The sequence below is a fragment of the Chionomys nivalis genome, chromosome 19, assembly GCF_950005125.1.
Source record: "Chionomys nivalis chromosome 19, mChiNiv1.1, whole genome shotgun sequence".
Classification (NCBI taxonomy): domain Eukaryota; kingdom Metazoa; phylum Chordata; class Mammalia; order Rodentia; family Cricetidae; genus Chionomys; species Chionomys nivalis.
In genome coordinates, this window is record NC_080104.1 from 10,657,981 (window position 1) to 10,685,479 (window position 27,499).

Sequence of the window (27,499 nt, forward strand, 5' to 3'; positions counted from 1 at the left end):
CAGAGTCGGTCTGTGCAGGAAGACACGGATGTCACAGAGACAGGAAAGGGTCCGGCTGGGACAGTGCACAAAGCTGCGTGACCCATAATCCCTTACCTCTTTTCAGTCAAAATATCTATTATTATTATTTATCATTTAATATTTATTTGTTTCTGTGTACAACCTGTGTGGGAATGCCCACAGAGGCCAGAAGAGGGTGTTGTATCTCCTGAGCTGCTAGACGGACAGGCAGTTTGGAACCACCAGACGTGGGTACTGAGAACCAATATGGTTCCACTGGAAGAGCAAGAGGCAGCCTTATTTATTTGTGTGCTGGGTGTGCTTGACTGTGGCACAGTGCGCCTGTGGAGCTCAGAGGACAGCTTGCGGAAGTCCTTGTCTTGCTCCAGCCTGTAGGTCCAGGGGGCTTGGCAGCAGGCACCTCCACCTACTGAGCCATCCTGAAGGCCCCCATCATCCCATCCCTTTACCTTTTGTCTTTACATCATAGTTCCCCTACTGTCCAAGCGGAAAGGAACAAGGATTCCCCAACCCCACAAGGATCCCCATTGCATTGTGGGCATCATCATGGCCGGCCCAAATGCTCTAGACCTTAGGCACAGGACACAGGCTTTGTTCTTGGAGACCTATGAGACATGAGGCCTCCGTTGCTCTGGGTAGCTCCTGGGCCCTTAGACCTGCACATGGCCTGGCAGAGTCACCATCCACAGCTCCAACCATACTCCAACCGGACGTCCACTGCATACTCAATGTTCTTGAAAACCATTGTGTGCCAGCTCTGCACCGTGAAGGAGCCAGATGAATCCAAGACTTGGTGTCTGAGTCTCAGTTGCTGTTGGGGAAGCAGGCAGGACTGAAGTGAGACTAACCATGGTGACATAAATGAGGAGGAGGAGGAGGAGGAGGAGGAGGAGGAGGAGGAGGAGGAGGAGGAAAGACTGAAGACAATGGGCTGGGGTTCTAAGGAGGAGCATCTGCGGGGGTTTAGAGAGGTGGAGTGGGGTGGGTATGGAGTGCTATAACAAGACTGTCTGGAGCATAGAGAGCTGGGAAACCAGCTGCGGGCCTGCAGATGTGGCGGGTAAAGTGTTTCTGTGCAAGCATGTGACCTGAGTTCAGATCACCTACATCGAAGTCAGGCATGGTGGTGTGCAGCTGTGATCCCGGTGCTGAGGGGTGGGCAGGGCAGAGGCAAGTGGGTCCCACAAGCTGGCTAGCCAACCAGTCTAGCTGAAATAGCAAGTTCCAGGTGCGGTGAGAGACCCTGTCTCAAAAAATAAAGTGGAGGATGATTGAGGAAGACATTTAAAGTTAGCCTCTGAACTCTACGAGGCATGCCCCAAGCATGCGTGTGCACATGCACACACCACAGTATGCACATGTGCATGCACACACACATACGCATGCACACATGTATGCACACAAACACTGCACACATATTAAGATGAAAAAGGAGGTGGATATGATTAAAATACATTGTATACATGTATAAAATTTCCAAAAATAAATAGAAAATATTTTTAAAAATTTAAATAAGAAAGACACCTGGAATAATGAGAAACATTCAAAAGTCCACTGGAAGGCAGCTGGCTGAATACATTATGGCATATCAACATGTTGGGATCATAATGTCACTCTCTGCAGATGGTGATGCATCCTGTAGTCCCAGTCACTCAGGAGGCTAAGGAGAGAGGAACACTTGATCCCAGGAGTTCAAGACAGCAGGGCCAGCACAGTAAGAACAGAAGAGAGATGAGTGAGGCTGCCGACTCTCCCCAGGCATCGCCGGCCGACGCGATGACAGACTCTTAAGCAGCCTGTGTATCACTGTCCTGCAATTTGTGAAAGGGGAGGGGGCAGATAAGTACGGTCTTATTTGCTTTTGTTGGCAGAGAGAAACTTTGGAAACATAAATTACAACCTAGTAAAAGTGTTTACTGAGGGAGGAGGCACATGGGAGGGATACCTTCCAGAAAGTTCAAATCATGCAAATGCATTTCCTATTTTAAAGTTAGAAGCAGTTGGACAGGGTGGCACACACCTTTAATCCTAGCACTCAGGAGGCAGAGGCAAAATCATGAGGCTCTTCTGTGAGCGCCAAGCCATCCTGGTCTTCATAGTGAGTTCCGGGCTCGCTACATACTTTGACTAAAGTTAAAACAAAGCCACTGTGATGTTGCACACTGTTCATCTCACAAAGCACTTGAGAGATGGAGGAAGGGGGATCATGTGTTCAAAGTCACCCTTGGCCAGATAGCAAGTTTAAGGCTAGCCTGGGCTACAGAAACCCAGCTTTGGTAAATTAACAAACAAACAAACAGAAGCAAGTAGAGAGCTTGGTCTAGAAGGACCTGGTTAAATCCACGAATGGCTAGTCTTTGAATCCCTTGCTGTATTATTTTATTTTGTTTGGGTTTTCAAGACAGGGTCTCTCTGTGTAACAGCTCTGGTTATCCTGGAACTCACTTTGTAGACCAGGCTGGCCTCAAACTCAGAGATCTGCTTGCCCCTGCTTCCCGAGTGCTGGGATTAAAGGTGTGAGCCACCACGGCCCATTTTTAAATTCTATTTATTTCTACATATTTAGATTTATTTATTTATGTGTATATATATATTTTTTGTCTGTGTGTTGTGTGTGTGCACTATGTGTGCCTGGTCCCCTCAGAGGTCAGAGGAGGATGGTTGTGAGTCACCACGTGGGTGCTGGGAACCAAACCCAGGTCCTCTGGAAGAGCAGCAAGTGCTCTTAACTGCTGAGCCAACTCTCCGGTCCTATTTATTTATTTTAAAATTACATTTTATGGGGCTGGAGAGATGGCTCAGAGGTTAAGCGACCGGCTGTTCTTCCACATGTTGTGAGTTCAATTCCCAGCAACCACATGGTGGGTCACAACCATCTGTAATGAGATCTGGCGCCCTCTTCTGGTGTGTCAGCATACATTGAGGCAGAATGTTGTATACATAATAAATAAATCTTTAAAAAAAAAGTTACGTTTTATGTATTTGGGGGAGGGGTGGTAGCCACGGCACGAGCATGCCACAGAGCATGTTTGCAGTCAGAGGACAACTTGCAGGCAGTGGCTCTTCCCTTCTACCATGCCGGTCCCGGGGATGCGATTCAGGCTGGAAGGCTCGGCAGCAAGTGACTATCTGCTGAGCCATCTTCTCTGACGTTACCCAGAGGGGTCTTACTGAACATGTGAGCAACCTCTCTCCGCTTGGCTGATTCTTCTGTGAAACAGGATGACCATCAAGGTTTGAGAGTCTGTCGCTGGGAACTAGTGGCTACCAGAATGCCTCACAGGATCCTGAGCATGTAAGGGAGACTGGACACAGAGGGTCTGTTTGCTCTGACGGTGCAAGGGATCCAGCCCAGGCCCTCGTGCGTGCTTGCAAGTGCTCTGCCACCAATGCCACCAGTGCCACCTCAGTCTTGACCAGCTCCGTGTTAAGGACATCTATCCTTACAGCTCCAGGAACGGTGCCGGGAAAAGGAGGGGTGGAAGGGCTGAAGGAAGGCACTTAGCTGATTAGTCAATCAGCTGGTCAGCCGGAGAGGGTGAGGGCGGGCCCTGTGAGCTCACACTGCAAACAGAGGGGTATAATTGCTAGTCTGTGGAACAACTTAAAAGACAATGGGCTTGGGCATGATTGGTATGTGAAGGCAAATATGCTGAGCCAGTTTCTTCAGCTGTGGACAAGAGAGAGGGCAGGAGCAACAGTGAGGTTGTTAGGGAGACCATAGGTGGAAGGCATATAGCCAGTGCCAGGCACACACAGGACACCTGTAAATGTTTGTGTATTTCTCCCAGGGCTGGTCCCTTTGCGCATGGGTGTGTCTTGGCTGGGGGTAGAGGACATTGAGGCCCTGCTGCTACCATCTCTGAGGAACAGAGATGGTTGAGGCTGAGGTCTGGGTGTCAGTGTATTCTAGGCACCCAGCTCCCTTCACACCTTTTGGCCTGGGGCGGTCTATGGAAGATCTAGGTTCAATGTGGAGAACCTGTCCCCAACTTCTGGTTTTACTTTGTTACCCAGAGGCTTTGGAAACAGTTTTCCTCTGCAGAGTCAGGGCCTGGCGTGGGGCTGAGGATGTGGCCTGGGAGGCAGAGCATTGGCCTGGTGTGTGCAGCCCTGGGTTTAATCCCAGCATCATATACAACAGGCATGGCGGCAGATGCTTGTGTTCCAGCCCTCGAGAGGCTGGAAATTCTACGTTATCCTTGGAGCCTAATTCTCTGCCTACACCTGTTCCTCCAGGCACCCCTCAACACAGAAGAAAACCCATTCTGTAATGAATCCCTCTGCTCAGTCATTACTCAGCAACCTGGACAGTGGCCAGCTCTGGAACGTGGGGGGCGGGGGGTTGGCCCAGGAAGTTCCAGTCTATCCGGAAACCCCATCCCATCTTTGGAAAGCCTGTCGTCTCTCTGAATGGGGGAGCACACCTCCATCCTGCCCCTGGTCTCTGCGGCACTCTCCAGAACTGCCAGCACCCGGCACCCAGATGAGCCTGACCGCAGCCCAGCATCTTATTCCCAGGCAGAGAACATCTTATCTCAGATCAGTTCATGGAGCCCTGTGGGGGAGGAGTACGGGGAGGGGGGACTTGAATCTACTTCATCTTCCCTCTGGAGAAGTGATCGCTGACAGGAACACTTGCTTAGCTGCTGTGAGTGTCTGGTGTGCGCCCTGGTTTGTGTTTGGTGCTGGGGAGACATTCACTTTCCTATGTATCTACTTACACATGCACACATACACACATATGTATTTGAGACAGGGTCTCACAATGCAACCCGGACTGCCTGGAGCTTCAGTGTAGAGCAACCTCCATGCTGGCCTTTAAACTCATAGATCCACCTGCCACTGTCCCTCCAATGCGGGCATTAGAGATGGGTGCTGTTGTATTTTATTTTGTGAGTGTACCATGTACATGCAGGTGCCCAAAGAGGTCAAACCTCCCCCTACTCCCCGGAGCTGTAGTCACAGGTGTTGTGATCTGCTCAGTGTAGCTGCTGGGAATCCAACTTGGTCTCTCTGGAAGAGCAGCAAGCACTTCTGACTGATGGACCAAAGCTCTAGCTCCTCGATTTTCTTTTTCCCGTGAGCTGTGTTGGTGGGATTGTAACTCCAAGGGAAGACTTTGGGGTACAGACTAGGTTTGAATCATGGCTCTGTTATGTCTCAGGGCTGTGGCCCTGGCCACACAGTCACCTCTCCTAACCTTCTTTGCTTCCTGTGGAAAGCAAGGTGCAAGTATTCAGAGTGTCACAAAACTCAGGGAGCAGGTGGGTTAAGGGAGCCCAGGTGCCCCTGCCCTGTCCTCTAAACTAACTTTGGACTCAGAGGTAAATAAAATGAGAGAAAAGAACCAGCAAGGGAACTGTGTAGATTCAATGAAGTAGCTAAGAAGGAAAATTCCAGCAAGGCCAGCAAGCAGGCTGGAGCAGGTCCCCACAAGGTCACCTTGAAAGCTAGGGAGACATTCCCATAATCAGAAAGAATGTGTGTCCGTGTGTGCATGCGTGCCTGTGTGCACTTCAGAAAATAGAACCGTGCCTGGTAGTGCAGGCCTGTAATTGCAGAATACTCAAGAGATTGAGGCAGGAGGGTCAGAAATCAAAGGTTGCTCAAGCTACAGACTGAGTTCAAGGTCACGATGAGCAACTTGGTGTAAGCCTTTCTCTGTCCCACCAGCCAGCTGCAGATGGAATCTCAGCCTTAGCTTAGGCTTGTTCCACTAGCTCATCTTGTTTGTTTGTTTGTTTTTGTTTTTTGAGACAGGGTTTTACTCTTTAGTTCTGGCTGTCCTGCAACTCACTTTGTAGATCAGGCTGGTCTACAAGAGCTAGTTCCAGGACAGGAACCAAAAGCTATGGAGAAACCCTGTCTCGAAAAATCCAAAAAAAAAAAAAAAAAAAAAAAGACAATGCGCCACCACTGCCGGGCTCCATTAGCTTTTTTTTTTTTTTTTTTTTTTTTTTTTTTTTTTTTGGTTTTTTGAGACAGGGTTTCTCTGTGGTTTTGGAGCCTGTCCTGGAACTAGCTCTTGTAGACCAGGCTGGTCTCGAACTCACAGAGATCCGCCTGCCTCTGCCTCCCAAGTGCTGGGATTAAAGGCGTGCGCCACCACCGCCCGGCAGCTCTTTTTTTTTTTTTTTTTTAAATATTTTAATGGTTCATTTAACTTTATTTTATGTGCATTGCTGTGAAGGTGTCCCATCCCCTTCAACTGGATCTTCAGATAGTTGTGAGCTGCCATGTGGGTGCTGAGGATTGAACCAACCCCGGTCCTCTGGAAGAGCAGCAAGTGCTCTTAACCACTGAGCCATCTCTCCAGCCCCTCCATTAGCTCTTATAACTTATTTTAATCTATGTTTTGTCCCATGACTCATTACCTCATCTCTCCATACTGTTCATGCTGTTCATGCTGCTTCCCGAGTAGCAGGCACCTCTCTTCTTCCCAGACTTCTCTCTGCTCGGAAGTCCCGCCTATACTCTTCTGCCTAGCTATTGGCTGTTCAGGTTTTCATTACACCCATCACAGCAATACACCTTCACACAGTGTACAGGTATCCCACAGCACAACTTAGTGGGGCCCTATCACAAAACAGGAAGTTAGGCTGGGAGTGGTGGCGCCTGCTCACAGTCCCAGTGCTTGGGAGGCAGAGGAAAGGAAATGGAGTTCAAGGTCATCCTTCGAAATATGGGGAGTTCAGGGCTACCCTCAGCTCTAATGTGACTATCTCAAAAAAAAATTTTAAGAGGGTGTGGATGTATCTCAGCAGTTGAACATGTTGAGGATCAAGCTTTGATTGCTGATGAAGTCTGTAGACCTAGTTACTCTGTAACTGAGACAGGAGGATTGCTGGAGTACAGGCACTCCAGGCCAGCCTTGGCAACATATCAAGATCCTGCCTCAGAAATAAATAGAGGGCACCACAAGACAGCTCAGCTGCTAAAGACACTTGCAGCCAAACATGATGCCTTGAATTTGGTCCCTGGTACCAACCTGGGGAAGGAGAGAAGCAGCCCCCACAAGCTGCCCTCTGTGCAGTGTGGAGAGCAGGCATATGGGGTCCATCCCCAGAAGCAGAGGACGTGGAAGAGGTCAGAAATGCATGGCTAGACGCTTGCCCAACACCTGGATCAGAGCTTCAAAACAGCAGGGACAGATAAAATCTTCAAAAGAAATTAGAGCTCTAAAACCAACAACAGACTGAGATCTAAAGCACACAATACCACTTATGTAAATGAAAACTACCTGCACACCAAACAACAGTGTAGGTTTTGCGAGAACACATGAGCAAGAAGATATTCATTAATGGCTGCCTCTGGCTGACTGGCTGGGCCAGGGATGCCATTGAAGAAGCGAGATAAAGGCAAAAAATTAATACAGTGTGGCCTTGGAGTGATCATATGCTACAAAGCCAAACATATGAAGAACTCTGCCCTCTGAACTTCAGGCATATCAAATGAAAAACAGTTGACGACCAGAGAGATTAAGTTGTTTGCACAAGCCGAAGAGCAGGTAGGAAGGGAAGGGAAGAGGCCCCAGAACCAGGTCTACTAGAAAAAGGCAGCAGGCACTGTCAGCCACCTACACCTCACAGCGGGGAGGCAGGAGGCTGTGGGAGGCGAGGGATGGGGTGCATGGTGCCTCTTCCTGTGCTCTGGGTCAGCCCAGAGTCCCACTGGCTCCGCTTAGCTTTCCAAACCCCCACTGAGCGCTGTGGAGGATGTACCACAGCCCTTGCCTTCCGGGATCTTCTAGGATGAACAAAATGAGGTCATAGTTCAGAAGCAGGGCTTCTGGGAGGCGGGACTGATTCAGCATTGTATACAGTTTAGAAACAGTGACAAATGGCCGGGCAGTGGTGGCGCACGCCTTTAATCCCAGCACTTGGGAGGCAGAGGCATGTGGATCTCTGTGAGTTCGAGGCCAGCCTGGTCTACAAAGGGAGTTCCAGGACAGGCTCCAGGGCTACAGAGAAACCCTGTCTCGAAAAACCAAAAAAAAAAAAAAAAAAAAAAAAAAAAAAAGAAATAGTGACAAGTTAATTGGCATTCTCTAAGCTCATGGTCCTTCCCAGGAGCCATCAAGAGCAAGTCTATTATCCCTTCCACTTAGATTAGGAGTTGGCACAGAGAGGTGAGGTCATCTGTGCAAGTCACACAGCTGAGAAATGTCAGAGCTGGGATTCAATCCCAGAAGGGTGAACCCAGAGGTGATCGTCCGTCAGTCTGTCCGTCTGTCCATCCATCCATCCAGGTGGCAAGCCTGTGCCACCATGCCCACCTATGGAGCTGATGTTTGGGATGGGACCTCAGGCCTTGTGTGTACTAGGCATGTGCTCTACCACTCGCCCATCACATCTAAACCCATCATAAAATCTGCATCCAGACCTGCCTGGCTAGGCTTTCCTAGGGAGATGTCCCTAGTTGTTACCCCCACATTTTCACAGCAAAGTGGCCCAGTCTGGGCTAAGGACACTATTGGCAGAGCCTACCGGAAGTCATTAGGGTCCCCACCTAAGAGCCCCGATATGTGATGGGATGTCCCGCTGTGGGAGTTTAAATGTAATGGTCCCCATAATCTCATAGAAAGTGGCTTTGTTGAAGTGGGTGTGGTCTTGTTGGAGTAAATGCATCACTGTGGGAGCTCAGATTTTTAGACAGTCGACTTTCTATTGCCTGCAATGTGTAGAACTCTCAGATAGCTCCAGCGCATGTCTGCTTGCACGCTGCCATGCTCCCCACCACGATGATCACGGACTGAACCTCTGACACTGTAAGTGAGCTATCACAATGAAGTGTTTCATTTGGGACAAAAAGGGAGCTGGGGCTCAGAGTTGTCAGGACCTGTCTCTGATCACCCAGGACTCCGGGTTACCAGCCTTCACCCACTTGGTATTCTAAGTATTGCCCCTTCCAGCTTTCCCAAACCTTCTCCTGCCTTGCGCGCTCCCTTGAAAGCATCTTCCAGCCCAGGACTAAAGTCAGGCCTTCTCACTTGGCCAGAGAGCCTGGCCACCCTGCCCAACACCATCACCCCCACCTTCCTTCTTTCTGACCAAGACCTTAGTGTTTTGATTTCTGGGCCTTGTCTTCCAGTGCTCAGCCCCTCCCAGCCTCCTTGGGAATTAGGGGTTGTTATTATCAGGGTATGAGCCTACAAACTATCATCACCTCCACTTCCAGTTTGCCTGTGGGCCCCAAAGTCCACTCTGTCACCTATGGTCAGCAGTGGCTGTGCCAGGAGGAAGGCAAACAAGGCAGCAGCCAGCAAGATGGCTCCAGGCAGGGCTGCCTTCCTCCTCTTGGGGCTTACTGATCCTAAAGAGAAGTCAGGTCGTTCCTGCATGTGTGGTTTCTGACAAACTTCAGGAGGTGTCAGCCAGGTGTGGTGCATGGGACCCTAATGTATAGGAACTTTTTTTTTTAAATATTTATTTATTATGTATACAATATTCTGTCTGTGTGCATGTCTGCAGGCCATAAGAGGGCACCAGACCTCCTTACAGATGGTTGTGAGCCACCATGTGGTTGCTGGGAATTGAACTCAGGACCTTTGGAAGAGCAAACAGTGCTCTTAACCACTGAGCCATCTCTCCAGCCCAGGAACTTTTTTTAAAAAAGTTTATTTATTTGCGTATTTCGTCTTTTTTGTTTGTTTGTGGGTGTTTGGCCTGCATGTGTGTCTGTGCACCTAGTCCGTGGGAGGCCCAAAGGGAGTGTTCATCACCTGAGTTAACAACGGGATCCAAGCTGCCATGTGGGTGCTAGGAACCGAATCCTGGTCCTTGGGAAGGGCAGCCAGTGCTCTTAACTGCTGAGCTGGCCTAGGCCCCCGGCTTTGTTTTTGAAGATGAGATCAGGGCAGACCATTCAACCACTCACCTGTCTGCCCAATTAGCTGCCCACACAGTGATTGTCGTATCTGTGCAGTGATTATTTTGTGCTTGGTCATTGTCCTACCTACTCTGTCCCAGACTAATAGTAGGAGACTCAGTTCATCCATCTTACAGTAGGGAGGGGAAAGAAGCAAAAAGGGTCAGTTGGTGTGGCCTGAGTTACACACATAAAAGGCGGGGCTCAGATTTAGGCTCAAGAACCCTAATTCCTGGGCTACAATCTGTTCTCTGTGCTACAACCGCCTGTCTACTTGTTAGCTTCCTGGACAGCCAGCTGTCTGCCTTCCCACCCAACCATCCGTCAATCTGTCTCTCAGTCTGACTTCTTAGTCAGCTAGCTGTCTGTCTGCCCATCTATCTATATGACCATCCACCTGCTTCTAGGCTAGCCATCCAGCTGTTGGTCTATCTACTTATTTACTGTCCATCTCTTCATCATCCCATTCACACAGCTACTCACCACTTTCTGACCAACAAGTCAACTGTCCATCTATCCATTTGTTCCTCCACCCACCAACTCTCTTCCTGGTCAGCAAGCCAAGGGCCTGTCCATCCATCCATCCATCCATCCATCCATCCATCCATCCATCCATTCATCTATCCATCCATCTATCTATCCGTCCATCTGTCCGTCCATCCATCCACTTCCTAGTCAGCAAGCCAAGTGCCTTTCCATCTATCCATCCATCCGTCCATTCATCTATCCACTTCCTAGTCATTAAGCCAAGTGCCTGTCATTCCATCCGTCCGTCCGTCCGTCCGTCCATCCATCCACTTCCTAGTCATTAAGCCAAGTGCCTGTCCATCCATCCATCCATCCATCCATCCACTTCCTAGTCATTAAGCCAAGTGCCTGTCATTTCATCCGTCCGTCCGTCCGTCCGTCCATCCATCCACTTCCTAGTCAGTAAGCCAAGTGCCTGTCCATCCATCCAAACATACATCCATCCGTCCATCCATCCACTTCCTAGTCATTAAGCGAAGTGCCTGTCATTCCATCCATCCATCCGTCCGTCCGTCCGTCCATCCATCCATCCATTCATCTACTTCCTAGTCAGCAAGCCAAGTGCCTGTCTATCCATCCATTCATCTATCCATTCATCCATCATCCATCCATCCATTCATCCCTCCCTTCCTGCCTCCATCCGTCTATCTATCCACTTCCTAGTCAGTAAGCCAGCTGTCCACCCATCCGTCCATCCATCCATCCATCCATCCATCCATCCATCCTTCCATCCACTTCCTAGTCAGCAAGCCAGCTGTCTATCCAACAATCCATTCTACTCCTTCCCCTCCTGACTCGGATTCAAAGCAGTATAAGAGGAGAGCATCATCTATATGAGGTTTCTGGGGACAGAACGGATGGGCTTAAGAAGGTGGCTGTGGAATGGAGAGTAAAGGAAATAGGAGGAGATGAGGGGCAGAGATGGCTCAGATCAGGAGGCCTGGTCCATTTCCCTGCTACCTGGCAACACTTCATCCCCTGTCCCCATCATTTTTCTGCAGACCCTTTGTCTTCCATTTCTGTAATTAGAAGGTGTGTGGAGAGATAAGGGAGAAGAGAGATGCTCTCAGAAGGCAGGGACCAAGGGTTTAGAAACAAATTCATCTGCTATATTGTAAGAATTTATGAAGGCAGCCTGGCCTAGATGGGAGCCATCACTGAACCACAGCATTCAGGACTGGAGAGATGGCTCAGTGGTTAGAGCACTTGTTGACAGTGTTCAGTTCCCAGCACCCAAGTGGTGCTTGTTCCGGGACATGCTGCCCTCTTCTGGCCTCCTTGGGTACCAGGCATGCATGTGGTACACACACACACACACACACACACACACACACACATATACAGAGGCAAGATACTCATACACATAAAATGAGTTAATTAATCTTTAAAACAACAACTAACCGCCGGGCGGTGGTGGCGCACGCCTTTAATCCCAGCACTCGGGAGGCAGAGGCAGGCGGATCTCTGTGAGTTCGAGACCAGCCTGGTTTACAAGAGCTAGTTCCAGGACAGGCTCCAAAACCACAGAGAAACCCTGTCTCAAAAAAAACCAAAAAAAAAAAAAAACCAAAAAAAAAAAAAACAACAACAACCAACCAAAAGAAAGAGAGAGAGAGAGAGAGGGTCTATTTCCTCTCTACCAGTGACTTTTTTTTCCCCCTGAGACAGGGTTTCTCTGTGTAACAGCCTTAGCTGTCCTGGAACTAGCTCTTGTAGACCAGGCTGGCCTTGAACTCACAGAGATCCACCTGCCTCTGCCTCCTGAGTGCTGGCATGAAAGGCATGCGCCACCACCGCCTAGCTGCCAATGGCTTTTTTTTTAATATTTATTTATTTATTATGTATACATTATTCTATCTGTGTGTATGCCTGCAGGCCAGAAGAGGGCGCCAGACCCCCATTACAGATGGTTGTGAGCCACCATGTGGTTGCTGGGAATTGAACTCAGGACCTTTGGAAGAGCAAGCAATGCTCTTAACCTCTGAGCCATCTCTCCAGCCCTGCCAATGGCTTTTTATGACACACTGGGGATCTGAGACACACTGGGGACCCCACTGTCCATTCTGTGAGGGCTCTAAGGGGTACAAGCAAGAGCGGAGAGTGTCAAGGCCACAAGGCCTCCTGGGAAGACAGGGGAGTTTATGCTGTAAGGAGCATCACAATGCCCCAGGCCCCACACAAGTGCCCCTGACGGTGACACCCTCAGTGCCCTCCCAAGAGTCTCCCTGGGTGCCTCTGGAGCCCCCACCACCACAAGGCCCTATTTCACCATCAAGGAAGGCCGTGGACAAGGATGCTGAAAGTAAGATGATGTCAGGGGCTGGGGCTGGGCAGTTCAAGATCACGTGAAGCCTGGGGCTTGGCTTACAGGACCCCTGCCTGACTTGTTCCCTTCCTGGGGGCAGAGGGGGAGGCTGCCAACCAATTCCTCTGATTCCTTTACACTTGGCTTCTGCAGGATGCCTTCCAGACTTTTCAGTTAGCATTCTCCTAGACAAATCTGCTAAATTAGTGCTTAAATCTAGGTACGGGTGTGTGTGTGTGAGTGCACATCTGAGTGTGGTGTGTCGCTCTGTATGTGTGTGTCTGAGTGTGGGGTGTGTGGGTGTGTGTCTGAGTGTGATGTGTCTCTGTGTGTGTGTGCGCGCATCTGAGTATGGTGTGTCTGTGCCTCTTTGTGTGTCTGTGTGTGTATCTAAGTATGGTGTGTCTACAGTGCCTCTGTGTGTGCCTGTGTGTGTGTGCCTCTTTATAGGTCTGTGTGTGTGTGTGTGTGTGTGCCTCTGTGTCTGTGCCTCTCTCTGTGTATGTGTCTGTCTGTACCTCTCTGTGTGTCTGTGTATGGTGTGTCTGAGTGTGGTATGTCTGTGTGTGTATCAATGCTTTTTGGGTGTCTGTGTGTGTGTCTCTCTCTGTGTGCATGCCACAGTACACGTAGGGAAGTCAGACACAATTTGCAGAAGTTGCTTCTCTTTCTACCATGTGGATACCGAAGATTAATTTCAGGTTGTCAGGCTTAACCACAAGCGCCTTCATCTACTGAGCCACCCGTCTCTCTGGTCCCTAGAGTTTCTTCTTATTTTACACGTGGGGGAAACAAGCACAGAGTGTAATAATATACTCAGAGATTATTCTCAGTCGGTGAGGTGGGGCTACCATTTGAACTCATTCCATGACAAACTGGTGAGGCTGATGGCCGGATTATGCCCCTTTTGCAGAAGCTCAAAATTGCCTGACCTGTTAAGGACCATGCCAGGGTCAGAGCTTAGCCTTTAATTTTATTTTATTTTATTTATTTTATTATTATTATTATTATTTTTTTTTTTGAGCTTAGCCTTTAAACTGCAGAGCCCGGGACACATTCCACAGCACCAGGTGTCCTGGGGAGACTCCCAGTTGCCTCACCCCGGCGCCATTTGCATTTCATGGGGCACCAGGCAGGCTACCAGAAAGTGATAGACTAATGGCTGAATCTCAGCCTGGGCCAGGGCTGAGGGTGTATTCCAGCGGTTGGAGCACACACCTAGAAAAAGCCATCGGCAATGCGGATTTTTAAAAGGTTCTTGACTCGTGTGGGTGAAATTGGCTTTGCAAGCTATGATATGGAGTCTTGGGCCAGACCAGTCCGTGTAACCCGTGGGCCTGAGGACTTACAAGGGCAGAGTGCCTTCCTGGAAGACCTGCGTTGATACCATGTGAGGGTTTGCCCTGCTCAGAAAGTCATGTCTTCTTTTTTCTTCTTTAATTTATGTGTGTATGTCCTATGTGCATGTGTGTGCATGCATATGCGTGCCCGTGTGTACACAGAGGCTAAAGGAACGTGTAGTGTCCTTCTCTAGCACACTCCACCTTGTTCCCACTGAGCCTGGAGCTAGACTGGGAGTGGTCAGTGTCTCCTAACTCTGTCTTCCTCAATGCTGGGGTTACAGGAGTGTGTGTGGCAGCCCTGGCTCTTCCCTGGGATCTGAAGTCAGGTACCTGTGCTTGCCCAAGTGCTTTATCCACTGGAGGGAACATCTCTCAGCCCCAGGGGACCTTCTCAATCCAGCCCCAGCCCATTCTAAATCCCGACAGGAGGGATAAACACAAGCTGACAAGAGAATCTCAAAGACCTCTTCTGGGGCTGCTTGGGCGTGGAGGGAAGGAGCGTTCTGTCAGGACCCCGGCTTTGGACTCTAACTTGGGAATGGAAGAGGGTTCCACGGGAAAGGAGGAGCCGTGGTCCTCCCCTCCTTGCCCTTCCAGGTCCTTGACTCTGTAGAATGGGAAGGATAAATGTCACCCTTGCAGAGTCACCCTCAAGGCTCTGAATCAGGCCTCCTCAGCCTTGGCATTGCTGAGCCTGAGCAGCGGGAATTCTTGGTGGGGCGTGGGGCTGTCCTGAACACCGTGGGATCTCTCTCTAACCACACCCACCCCCAAGGTAAGAAGGGCATGATGGGAAGAGCTAGTTAAATGAAACCAGGTGCTAACGTGGAAACTATGCAGCCAGGCCCCAGCCTCCCTCCAGCAACCGCTGAGTTAGTCACTCAGAGCCTGCCTGACTTGGCCCCTGGGAGGGGCAGGGCAAAGCCAGGCCAGAGCTCTCTCTTCCTCCTTCCTCCTCCTCCTGCTTTTCTTTGTGTTCTCTCTCTTGATTTCCTTTTATTATTTTACTTACGTGTCTGTGTGTATGCCACATGTAAACAGGCGTCACGGAGTCCAGAGGAGAGTGTTGGATCCCTGAAGCAGTTGTGAGCCATGCAGCATGGGTGCTGGGGACCAAACTGGGGTCCTTTGGAAGAACATTAGACACTCGTAATGTCTGATGACCGGAATGTAACATTTTTGATGAGCCATCTCTCTAGCAACCTCCTCCCTTTTCTTTTTTCTCTTTGTCTTTACTCTCTTCTTTTTCCTCTATCCTGAACTGTCCTTCTGCCCCAGCTTCTGTGAGAGCCGGTCTCTGGCTGTGTCAAGACTCAAGGTCCTTGCATGTGGTAGCAGTATCTAGGGAAGGGCCCAGAGTAGATGGGGACCCAGAGCAGGTGGGTCTAGAGCAGGTGGACCCAGAGCAGGTAGGTCCAGAGCAGGTGGGTCCAGAACAGGTGACTCAGAGCAGGTGGGCCCAGAGCAGGTGGGTCCAGAGCAAGTGGGTCTAGAGCAGGTGGGCCCAGAGCAGGTGGGCCCCACCAAGTGAACTCATCCAGAGCAGGTGGGCCCAGAACAGGTGAACTCAGAGCAGGTGGGTCCAGAGCAGGTGGGCCCAGAACAGGTGAACTCAGAGCAGGTGGGTCCAGAGCAGATGAACTCAGAGCAGGTGGGTCCAGAGAGGGTAAACTCAGAGCAGGTGGGCCCAGAGCAGGTGAACTCAGAGCAGGTGGGCCCAGAACAGGTGGCCCAGAGCAGGTGGGTCCAGGCCCTGGGCTGAGGGAAATAGTGGAGTCTGTGTTGAAATTCTGGTTGTGTACATCAGTTGTGATGCCTTGTCACAAACTGTGTGACAAACTGCATGAGCTTCAACTGATGATAGCTTAGTACCCATGAGCCTCTGTTTCAACATCCGAAAAATGGGGTTAACATCTCACTTGTCTGTTTGGAGCTTTGACAGAAGTGAGTGTCACTTGAGTGACAAGTGCTTGCTTGGTACTTGGTAGGTGTCTAAGTGACTATTCTACTGCTGTGAGGAGACACCAGGACCAAGGAAACTTAGAGAGGAAAGAGTTTATTGGGCTTGCCGTTTCAGAGGGGTAGAGTCCATAGCAATCATGGTGGGGAGCATGGCAGTAGGCCAGCGGGCATGACACTGGAGCAGGAGCTGGGAGCTTTGTTAAGACAATAGCCAACTGGGATGCTGTGGGCTTTTGAAACATCAAGGCCCCCAGTGACACACCTCCTCCAACAGAGCCACACTTTCTGATTCTTACCAAATAGTTCTATCAACTGGGGACCAAGTATTCAAATATAAGAGCCTGTGGGGGCCATGCTCACTCCACTACGGTAGACACTTGATTCTGTCAGCAAAGTGCATTATCCTTCCTGCTCTGGGGTCTTGGTCAGTCCTCACACCATTCTGAAGCACTTTCTGCTACCATCCCTGGTGCCGGTCTCCTGAACTCTAGTCCAGGGGCCGGAAGGTGAAGATGCTAAGTCCCAGGTTACAAACTGAAGGAAGAGGTCATGGTGCTTCCAGAGATGACTTCTCTTGGTTTTACTTCTTGAGGGAAGGATGGCTTGGGCATCTCTTCTTCTTGTCTGCATCTCCCAAGTGCTAAGATCACCAATGCAATGCACATTGTGCAAGTTTACAACTTCTTTTTGTTGCCGAATATTGATTTTTATTATGTGTAGTGTGCATGTGTGTGTGTTAACATGTGCATGAAGGTACCTATGGAGGCCAGAAAAGGGTATCACAGAATCCTCTGGAGTTGCAGTTAGATGGCTGTGAGCTGTCGGGAACAGAAGTTGTATCCTCTGGAAGAGCAGCAAGTGCTCTTAACCACGAAGCCATCTCTTCAGGCCCAACTTACAACTTTTTAGAATTGTGTGTATCTTCCTTAGTCCATTCTAGAAAAGGACAGCATCTTGGGAGTGTGAGCAGGTCCAGGTCTAGCTGCTCACTACAGAATAGGAGAGCTATGTCATGAGGCAAGGTGCTGAGGGACAGGAGGTGATCTTATTTAAGTAGCTAGCTCAAGGAGAAGACAGGACTCACGTCCAAATTTCATCGTGTTGGGAGACTGGTTTACATAGGTGGTTATTCAGTGCCTTACTCAGTGGTGGATGGGGGGTTGCCTTCTCATGGCGGGATGGCCAGCCCTCATCCATAGTCATACCTGGGTACTTTTCAGTTCTGCTGATATTAAGGCTCTTTGTGCCTCTGATCGAATTGCCAGCATGCAGTTCCCAACATAGTCCACAATAGATGGTGGGGCCCAGAGAGATTCTCTCTTTGGTCAAAGTTAAGAACGTGAAAAAAAAAAACAAAACAAAAACAAAACAAACAAAAAAAAAAACAAAAAAAACCTTCTTAGATGACTATGGGAGCCAAGGCTAAGTGAGGTAATGGGGGTCTGTCCAAGGTCCAGTGTGGTGCTCAGCTTTGGAGGTGGCATAGGATGGGGTGGGAGCTGTGGCAGGTGTGGGACAGCATTCCCTGGAGAGGAAGGCAGTCAAAAGAGCTACCTGCAACGGGAAGATGAGAAGAATTTCAAAAATGAGGACGGGGCCTGGGAACAGTTTGTAAATCAGATGCAAAGCGTTCCCTCCTGATTTGAGCATGGACTTCTGTAGGGGGCTCCACCTTTCCTAACTCCATCGTCAGGGCTTCTTTTCTGAGCCCCAAGGCTGGGCAGAGAGAAATGGTTGATAGTTGAAGCCCCAGAGACAGAATCCAAGTGCCCTGATGCACCCTCGTGGGTGGTCACCTGCAAGCAGCCCAGGCTTTGGACTGGACTGCCATGACTCTGAAAATCTGTAAGAAAAAAGGAACTTGGGAGGTAGAGATAGGAGGATCAGGAATTCAAGGCCACCCTTAGGCCACCCCATTGAGTTTGAGGCCAGTCTAGGCTACATGAGAACACAATTCAAAAAGCAAACCCAAAACCAAATCAATAATCAAACACATAAATAAATAAAATGGACACCTGTTTCCTGGGAGATGTCGTGGGGTTTCAAGGAGCAAGGCAGTTCCATCATAGGAGAGTCGAGAAGGGTGATAACAGGGATAAAGAAATATCAGTGCAGGGGCTGGAGAGATGGCTCAGGGGTTAAGAGCATTGCCTGCTCTTCCAAAGGTCCTGAGTTCAATTCCCAGCAACCACCCTCTTCTGGCCTGCAGGCATACATGTAGACAGAATACAAAGTAAATAAATAAATATTAAAAAGAAAAGAAAAGAAAAGAAATGTCAGTGCAGTGTGATCAACATGGCAATGGGGGACTCCTAGATTGGGGTGGGCAAGATGAGGGAGAGGTGGGCGTAGGTAGGAACGACACACCCTTGGTAATAATGAGAGATTCTAAAACAGAACTGGGCCAGCGGCTTGGAAGGTGGACTGCCCTATATAGAATTCAGTTAAGGTGAACCTACGTTTACCAAGCACACTTTAAATGCTTTGGTCTGGAGCAAAGAAACAGGATTTTCGAGACTTCTATGTCACGGGTAAGGGATCTTCCTACCGACAGTAAGCAAGCGAGCTTTGCTGCTCTGCTCTGATGGAACCCCTTAATGATTTGGAAGCACAGGTGTGATCTGGGTGACAGGTATCCCAATGTGGCAGAACGCAGGTGGGTGGAGGGACGGGAAGGCTAGAGAGCTGGTGCCACATCTCTGTTGAACGTCTTGCATTCCAGGCTTGAAGGTTTGGGATTTGTTTTCCAGGGAGTAGACACAAAAGATGCTTTGATGAGAAGAGCTGGGTTATGTGGCTGTTAATACAGAAAGTGAACTCTGGAGAGACTCGAGAAGACAAGAGGTTGAAGGGAGAATGACTGAAGTGGATGCTGGGCTGAGCCCTCAGGAGGATGAGGATGAAGGTTGATAGTATCAGGAGCCGGGGAGCACATCTCCAGAGGCCGTGGGGAGGAGTGACGATTGACTGTAGGAGGGAGAGGCACTGAAGCCAGCATCTGGGTTCCCAGTCTTCTGACCTGGCAGGTGTCTCTGACAGTTAGGCAGACGTCCACAGGAGCAAGGACCAGGTGAGGGGACTTGAGGACTTTCCCCTGCTCTAGAGGTTCTGGTACTTGGCCAGCAGAACTGTGTTCCAGGGTGCCTCTGGGATCTCTGCAAAGGGCCCATTCTCCTTCTTGTCCTGGCTTTAGCAATTTAAAGTCCGAGTCCCCACTTTTCAGGTCTGCCAACTTTCTCCTTCATTCTCTCTCCTCAGGACTCACAAAAATCCTCAATCCCCAGCCATGGACAAAAGATGCCATCAGACAAAAAGGTGAAGAAGGCGTCATCACCGCCCTTGTCACAGACGTGGAAACGAGACCGGGAGCAATCTCTGGCGGCAGCCTTTGTACCTGTAGTGGTGGATCCTCGGGGGCAGAACCCAGATAAATGCAGGTTCAATTTCTACACCTCCCAGTATTCCAATTCTCTGAACCCCTTCTACACCTTGCAGAAGCCCACCTGTGGCTACCTGTACCGCAGGGAGACTGACCACACCCGCAAACGTTTTGACATTCCTCCAGCAAATCTGATCTTGTGGCACACCTAGGTCCATGACATCTGAAGTCCCCACCCTGCACCTTCATCTCCGTGCTCCTGGGTCCCAGAGGGAAGGCCATTCGTTTCTGGAGGAGCAGGGCTTACCTGGGCTAGCCAGGTAACACCGCCGTTGACAGCAGAGGAGGCTTCTCAACAACAATAAACTTTGTCCTTCCTTTTCCTGGCCTCAATGGATAGGGTTGTTAATGGTGAGTGTATTCCGGGGGGTGGGGGGGCTGGAGAATTGGAAGGTTTTACTCTCAGTCCTCTCCACACCCCAGGAGTATTCTCCCAGGCCCAACTGTCAGTCGCTTCTCCCCAGCATTCCTGTGGGTCACACTTGCGATGCCTCCAAAAACTGGCTGTATGCACCCTGCTTTCTCATGCGGTCATCTTACCCCATGTTTACTCAGGGTCACGCAGTGCTCGACAAGGACGCTGCAAACTTAGCCACATTGCTAATTGTTTCTGGATTATCTTTAAGACAGGGTTTCTTTGTGTAGCCCTGGCTGTCCTGGAACTCACTCTGTAGACCAGGCTGGCCTCAGACTCACAGAGATGCGCCTTCTTCTGTCTCCTAAATGCTGGGATTAAAGGCGTGCCTATCACTGTGCCAGACTCCTTGTTTCTGGCTTTTTGAACTAAGAGCTTTGCTGTGTAGAGCAGGCTGGCCTTAACCTCACTGTGTAGAGCAGGCTGGCCTTGACTTCACTGTGTAGAGCAGGCTGGCCTTGACTTCATTGTGTAGAGCAGGCTGGCCTTGACCTCACCAGTAGCTTAGGCTGACCTTGAACTCACAGTCTTCCTGTCCCAAGTGCTGGAATTACAGAAATGTACCTCCATCCTGGGCTTCTGACTCATGGCTTTTGCTGGGGGTTGAATCCCCCATTTCTATTCTCTCATATGGTTCAGAACAGCTAAGTATAAGACTTGCAAGGTTTTTGTTTTGGTGGGGAGGGGTGTCCTAGAACTCAGTCTGTAAACCAGGCTGGCCTTGAACTCAGAGATCCACCTGCCTCTGCCTCCCAAGTGTCAGGATTAATGAGGTGTGCCACTACCGTTCAGCTAAGACTTGCAAGTCTTATGGGCCAATGGTCATGGAGGAATGGGTGAAGGCAGAGGCCACTAAGCCTGTAGTGGAAGACCGTATCTCAAAAAAAAAAAAAAAAAGCAAAAACCAAAAAAGCATAAAGATAACAAAACCAAACCAACCAAATACTTACACACACACACACACACACGTACTCTCTCACACACATGTGTAATCACGCACAGAAACAGACACACATCCACATCCACAGACACCCACAGAGCATCTGAGCAGTTCATTTCCTTTGCATCGACTTTCGTCCAATCTTATTATGACTCTCACGTTGCACATCCCAAGATCGACTCCTAGACCTCTCTGGCAGATTAAGTTGGAGTTTGTACACCCCTGTGCTAGGCCAGCAGTCTTTTCCTCATTGAGTAAATGGAGGTTCCAACATTCTCCACTCTAATAAACCACCATTTTTCCAGCTCCCCCGAACTTTCTGTCTGTCATATTTGTTTGAGGTGGGGTCCCATCTTGTAGCCCCAGCTGCCTGGATCTTGCTGTGGCCTGTACTGGGCTGGGACTTGCCTTCCTCGTGCCTCGGCTTCTCCTGAGTGCTGGGATTGCAGGCACCTAACCCCCATGCTCATTTGTCTGCTGTCTGCCTTAATCTCTTGGGACTTGTATTTAAAAAAAAATCATTTATTGCAGTTTTTGTGAAGTTTGTAGATGCAGCAGAGATAAATGCTGTGTTCAGTCTTTGTATAATTAGAGATCTTAATCGTTTATTTATTCAAAAAATTAGTATTCCCACAACAGTGAGAACTGGGTTTTCTTTGAGAGGCAGGGATACAGCTAGAATCATCTATGCCTTCCCAAACTCCCTCAGTGGGAGTTTAATTCCCAAGCCAGAGCCTCTGTGCCCCCTGGAGCCGCATTTTGGCAGCATAGTAGCCAGGGGCGCCCTTTAAAGAAGCTGCCGTGGTCCTAGCGGGAGCGGGCAGGTGATTGACAGGATTAGCAGTTTGCTCAGGATTCTGCCGTGTCACTCGGGTCAGAGTGAGTTCATCCAGTACCCTGGAGGAACCCTCCTGTCTCCTCCAACCCAACTTTGGCCTTCCTTCTGCCTACACCTCTTGGCCCATTCAGCTGTAAAAGTATGCATACCAGCATGGTGTCCTTATAGATGATCCATCCTGATTCTCTCCATGCCTTTCTGAAGTTACACACGTGCCCCACACTTCCATTTCTGTAATCGTGCATGCCTGCGTTCTTCGCACCAACACCCCTTTCTGCAGCCACACTTGCATTCGTTCACACTTCAACCCTTTTTGCAATCACACATCTGCACACTTGTTGCAATGAATTTGATTTACAATCTATTTGAGCTCAATATCCTCTCAAATGTTAATCTGGATCCTGGTCCGGCGGTGCAGGCCTGTAATCCCACCTATGCACAAGGCAGATGCTGGAGAACCAAGCTGAAGACCAACCTGGACATTTTAGACCTTGTCTCAAATAAAAAGTAAAAAGATCCTGGGGAGGCCTCTCAGTGGTTGAGAGCTTGCCTAGCACTTGTGAGATCCTAGGATTAATTCCAGTTAAACAAATCAAAATCGACAGGTCGAGAGAGATGGCTCAGGGTTGAGACTACTGACTGCCCTTTCAGAGAACCCTACTAACAACAGTCTGGAACTTCGGTTTCAAAGAATGCAACACCCTCTTCTGGCCTCTGTAGATGCAGCACACAAACAGTACACAGACATGCATGCAGGCAAAACACCGGTACATGTAAAAACAAAAACAAAAAAGCCAAACCAAACAAACAGAAAACCCACTGAGGACCCTTGAATGACAGGTCTGAGCACAGGGCAATGGGCACGGTTGTGGAGTGGTGATGCCCCCAGCAGCAGCAGAGGGACACAGCAATCTGCTGAGTGAAGGGAGGAAACTGTGCCACAGGAACTCAAGAACAGAGGCTGAGCTCAGCAGAAAGTCCATCCCTCCACACTGTTACCCAGGAGCAACAGGAGTGGGCAGTGGTACCCAGTCCATCTCTCCTGGGCCCCCCAGTCTCCTCCAGTGCTCTCAGTGGGCGATCTGTGAGTAAGAGGACAGAGAGAGCCAGCCCTGAAGGTTTAGTCTTTGGGGATCAGTGCCTGAGGCTTGGGGCACATGGGCGTGATGAAAGAGAGAACCAGCATGGGAGTGTACAGCAAAGGAGGTGCTAGGTGGTGAAGGCAGAATGAATGCAAATGTCTGTCTTCTGGAAACTTCCAGGTTAATAAAGACAACCTGATCAGACAGCTGTAACTGGAGGTTTCTCTCCTACCCACCAGTTTCGGAATAACCACTCTGAGGCTTAATATTAATTACAAACTGTTTGGCCTATTAGCTCAGGCTTATTATTAACTAGCTCTTACTACTTAAATGAACCCATTTCTATTATTCTTTATTTTACCACAAGGCTTGTGGCTTGTTACCTCACATCTTGCTTCCCTGAAGACTTCTGGTATCTCCTCTGACTCCGCCTTTCTTCTTCCTATATCTCTGTTTGGATTTCCCGCCTAACTCTATTCTGCCTGGCTATTGGTCAAATCAGCTTCTTTATTAACCAATGGTAATAAGACATACTCACAGCATACAGAGAGACATCCCACATCATTTCCCCTTTTCTGTATAATTAAAAAAGGAAGGTTTTATCTTTAACATAGTAAAATAACAAAACAGTTACCAGGCAAGAATTATAGTTACAATATTTAGTCTATTTGTATTTGGCAAAGTTAAAGAAAATACTCTATTATCTATCCTATCTTTGTGAGTCTAAAGTTTTATATCTAATTTATCTTTTATCATAACTAAGGAAAACTATAGTTATAACTATCTAGTCTTCAACTCCATCAAAGACCCAGAAAGATATATTACATAAGTAGACAGGAAGTACATTGCAAGCAACTTCCAAAACTCTAGAAATGCCTAGATAGTCACCCAAAGTTTGTAACATTGGGGCACCCATCTTCAGCCTACAGGCCTAGAATGTCTGGCAGACTTCTCAGTGACTCAGGAAATTTGAAACTGTCCCACCTATACTGGCAGTTCGTCAGTCGTTTTCTTCTGTGGCCTGCAGAATGTCTGGCAGACTTTTCTATGAAGCAGGAACCCTGAAGAGCTGTCTCATCTCGTTTTGGCAAGTTTAGCAGTCACTTTCCAGTAGGTCCTGCATGTCTGGTTTATATTGCATACAGTCAAGCAAACCAGGCAAGAACAATTTTTTGCCCAAATGGCTAGCCTTGTCACATTGAAAGCAAACTCCATAAGGAGCTTTTTTGATGCTCAACATCTTCCTGAAATAATTGGTGCTGCCAGGCGCAGATGTGTCTCACTGTCAAGAAAAGTCCACGTTCTTAAAAGTTTTTTTTTTTTTTTTGAGACAGGGTTTCTCTGTAGCTTTGGAGCCTATCCTGGAACTAGCTCTTGTAGACCAGGCTGACCTCAAACTCACAGACTTAAAACATTTTAAATATCATATTCTGTAGGTCTTTGAAGTGAAAATTACTTATCCATCTGAACTATATATTTGTATATCTAGAAACCTAACATGACTTTAAGTTTGACTATTATAGATGGCTATTAATTTGTATTTCTTAACTGTACATTACATTTTTAAATGAGCTGCATAAACATATTACCTTAAGCAAGAATAGAAATATACATATTGTATAACAAAATTGACCTTAAATTTGTATCAATAAACCAAAATCAATGCAAACGTATTTTGAGATTAATAATTGTCTTTTTATTCTATATTCCCCTAGATATAACAAACATCCATAACCTACCAAATAACCAAAGACCCTCCATAGCCCCCAACTCTTGGGAATGTGGACACTGTTTTATTCTAACTGTTTCCTGCTGTCTGTGGGATGAAGTCTCTTTAGGGTCCCAAGAAAATTTGAGCTAATAGCCAAGTCCTGACTGGGGTATCTTGTGTGATTGGTCCATCTCAGTCAGCAGCCTTGAAGCTGTTGTGGATGTTGGATCACCTGGGCCATCATTCCCATCGGAGACCTTTCATGGGATATGGTTAGATCCAACCATATTAACCTGGAAGGAATTCACAGGTTCTCATCTTCTGTGGAAACAAAAGCAGAACCTCTTTTCCAAAGCAACATATCCTTAAACTTAAAATTTGAAGTCAAGATACCTTTAAAATAAGTTTAACTTTGTAGCTCCCACAATCAAATGTTTATCAGCAATTAGCTCATTAACAGTCAAAAAATGTAAAGAAGACATAATAATATATGTAATCCAGACCCTCTGTGTTTTCCATCTTTATGTGGCTTATATTTTTATATTACTTTTTTTTTTCAAGACAGGGTTTCTCTGTAGCTTTGGAACCTGTCCCGGAACTAGCTCTTGTAGACCAGGCTGGTCTCAAACTCACAGAGATCCCCTGCCTCTGCCTCCCGAGTGCTGGGATTAAAGGCGTGTGCCACCACCGCCCGGCATATTTTTATATTACTTTTACTGTCTCTTTAAATACTTTATTTTTAAAAAATATTTCTTTCTATAACTACCTATACTTCTTTTCTTTTAAAAAACTCACTGTGACCCGTGTAGAGCTTTCTTTATGTCTGAATTTGTCTTTATTGTAATCCTTTTTGGTTCATTGCTTTAAATTGCTAAGTGGGCGTGGCTAGGACCAGAGCGGCTACTTTGGCTGTTGGTTCTGCCCAACTTAGCTTATCAACATGGCAGAGGTAGCAATGAGCGTCACGCTTACACACACACACACACACACACACACCCCATCAGGTAGCATGTAGCCGGCCCACAATTTTTTTTTTTTGTTTGTATGAGTATAAGCTAAATCCACCACACAACATATGGCTGATTAGCCTCTCTGTACTGAGGCGGGTATGAGATTGCCTAAACCTGCTATGCCACTTAGCTCATGGAGGCTGGTGGACAGTTCCATCTTGCAGGCAGCTGTTGGGAGACACGTCTCTGCATGCTGCGGCTAGCACAAGACTGTGAGACTAGGAAGCCCAGTGCAGCTACATTTCTGTGCGTTGTGAATTCAGAACCTCTCTCTCTCTTTTTAAGTATTCTCAGGCTCTATGTAAATTTAAGAGCCTCATGTTGGTACACCATTTATAACTGGAGGTTTCTCTCCAGCCCACCAGTTCCCAAATAACCACTCTGAGGCTTAATATTAATTACAAACTCTTTGGCCTATTAGCTCAGGCTTATTATTAACTAGCTCTTACAACTTAACTCATTTCTCTTATTCTATATTTTACCATGAGGCTTGTGGCTTGTTACCTCACATCTTATTTCTCTGGTGACTGCTGGTGTCTCATCTGACTTTACTCTTCTTTCTGTATCTCGGGATTTCCTGCCTGGCTCTATTCTGCCTGGCTATTGACCAAACCAGCTTCTTTATTTTTATTTTTATTTTTATTTTTTTTGGTTTTTCGAGACAGGGTTTCTCTGTGGTTTTGGAGCCTGTCCTGGAACTAGCTCTTGTAGACCAGGCTGGTCTTGAACTCACAGAGATCCGCCTGCCTCTGCCTCCCGAGTGCTGGGATTAAAGGCGTGTGCCACCACCACCCGGCAATTAGCTTCTTTATTAGCCAATGATAATGAAACATACTCACAGAATACAGAAAGACATCCCACATCAGACAGCTACTTGCAGTCCCAGAAGGAATTGAATGTGTATCTCTGTTACTGTCTAACAGCAAATGTTATACCACAGGTTCCAGAGTATCCCTGGTAGTTTCCTCCCAGTGGCCTGTCTGTGTACAGTCTTCCCCCTGTGATGAGACCTGGAACTTGCTTCTGCAGACACCACAGAATGTGGCAGAGGTTATGGGGTGTCTCTGACTTGAGAGGCTATGTTGTGTAAGACTCCCAGTTAGCTGACTGGAGGAGACTCCCCTTTCTGGCTTGATGGAATAAGAGGCACACTATGGAAGACTCTGGAACAGGAGCTGTGGGCAGCGTATAGAAACCATGGCCCAAGGCCTGCAACTGTCCTCATCCAGCAAAGGACAAAAGCACCCGTCATACAGCAGTGAGGATAGGAATTCTGCCCAGCTCCCATGAGTGGGAAGGCCCTTCTTCAGTTGAGCACTCAGAAGACAGCATGGCCCGTGACTCCCTGACCGCAGCGTGTCTTGCAGAAGCACAGGATAACGAATAACGGATGTGTGTGGGCTTCAGCTGCTGCATTGTGGAATCTATTCTGCAGTGAAGAATTCATGCAGCACGTAGGCAAATGTCAGTGGTGCAGAATGAATTCTGCAGAGATCTGGGGGCGATCCCTCTATTAGAGGTCTACAGAACTCAACCAAAACTGGGGAATCCCCCTTTATGTACCTTAAACCCATCCTGCCGGGAGAACAGACGTAATTCAGACCTAACTGGTTCTTCTCCAAAAGATGACTATCCTTTGGGCGATGTGAACAACACCATTCATTACAAATCACTGTCAAGAGCAGATGGTTTTTATATATTTTCAAATATTTTATTACATTTTTACTTGTGTATATGGGTAGTATGTGTGTAGTGTGTTCTGTGTGTGTGCAGTGTATGTGGTGTGTGTGTGGTGTATGTATGGTGTGTGTGTGTGATAGTGTGTGTGTGTGTCCCACTGATAAATACACAGAACGGCCGAGACACAGCTGGTCTTCACACTGTTGTGCCTGTCACTCGCCTGTGACTATAAGGAAATGGTCCAAATGTCCGGTTAGCACAGGAAGTAGGACCAGGCCATAAGACCTCAAGGCCCACCCTGGTGACTCTCTCCTTCCAGTAAGCCTTAATCTCCTCAAGGACACACAATCTTCCC

The 27,499-nt window shown here is 48.2% G+C and overlaps 1 protein-coding gene across 1 annotated transcript in view; it reads left to right on the forward strand.

Moving 5' to 3' along the window:
- The window catches only part of Cimip3 (ciliary microtubule inner protein 3), a 65,576-nt gene extending 45,956 nt beyond the window's left edge, over positions 1–19,620 (forward strand). The window contains exon 4 of the mRNA XM_057794517.1: positions 19,288–19,620. Within this exon, the coding sequence (XP_057650500.1) occupies positions 19,288–19,620 (333 nt within the window). The remainder of the gene's footprint in view (positions 1–19,287) is intronic.
- Positions 19,621–27,499: the final 7,879 nt, after the last annotated feature.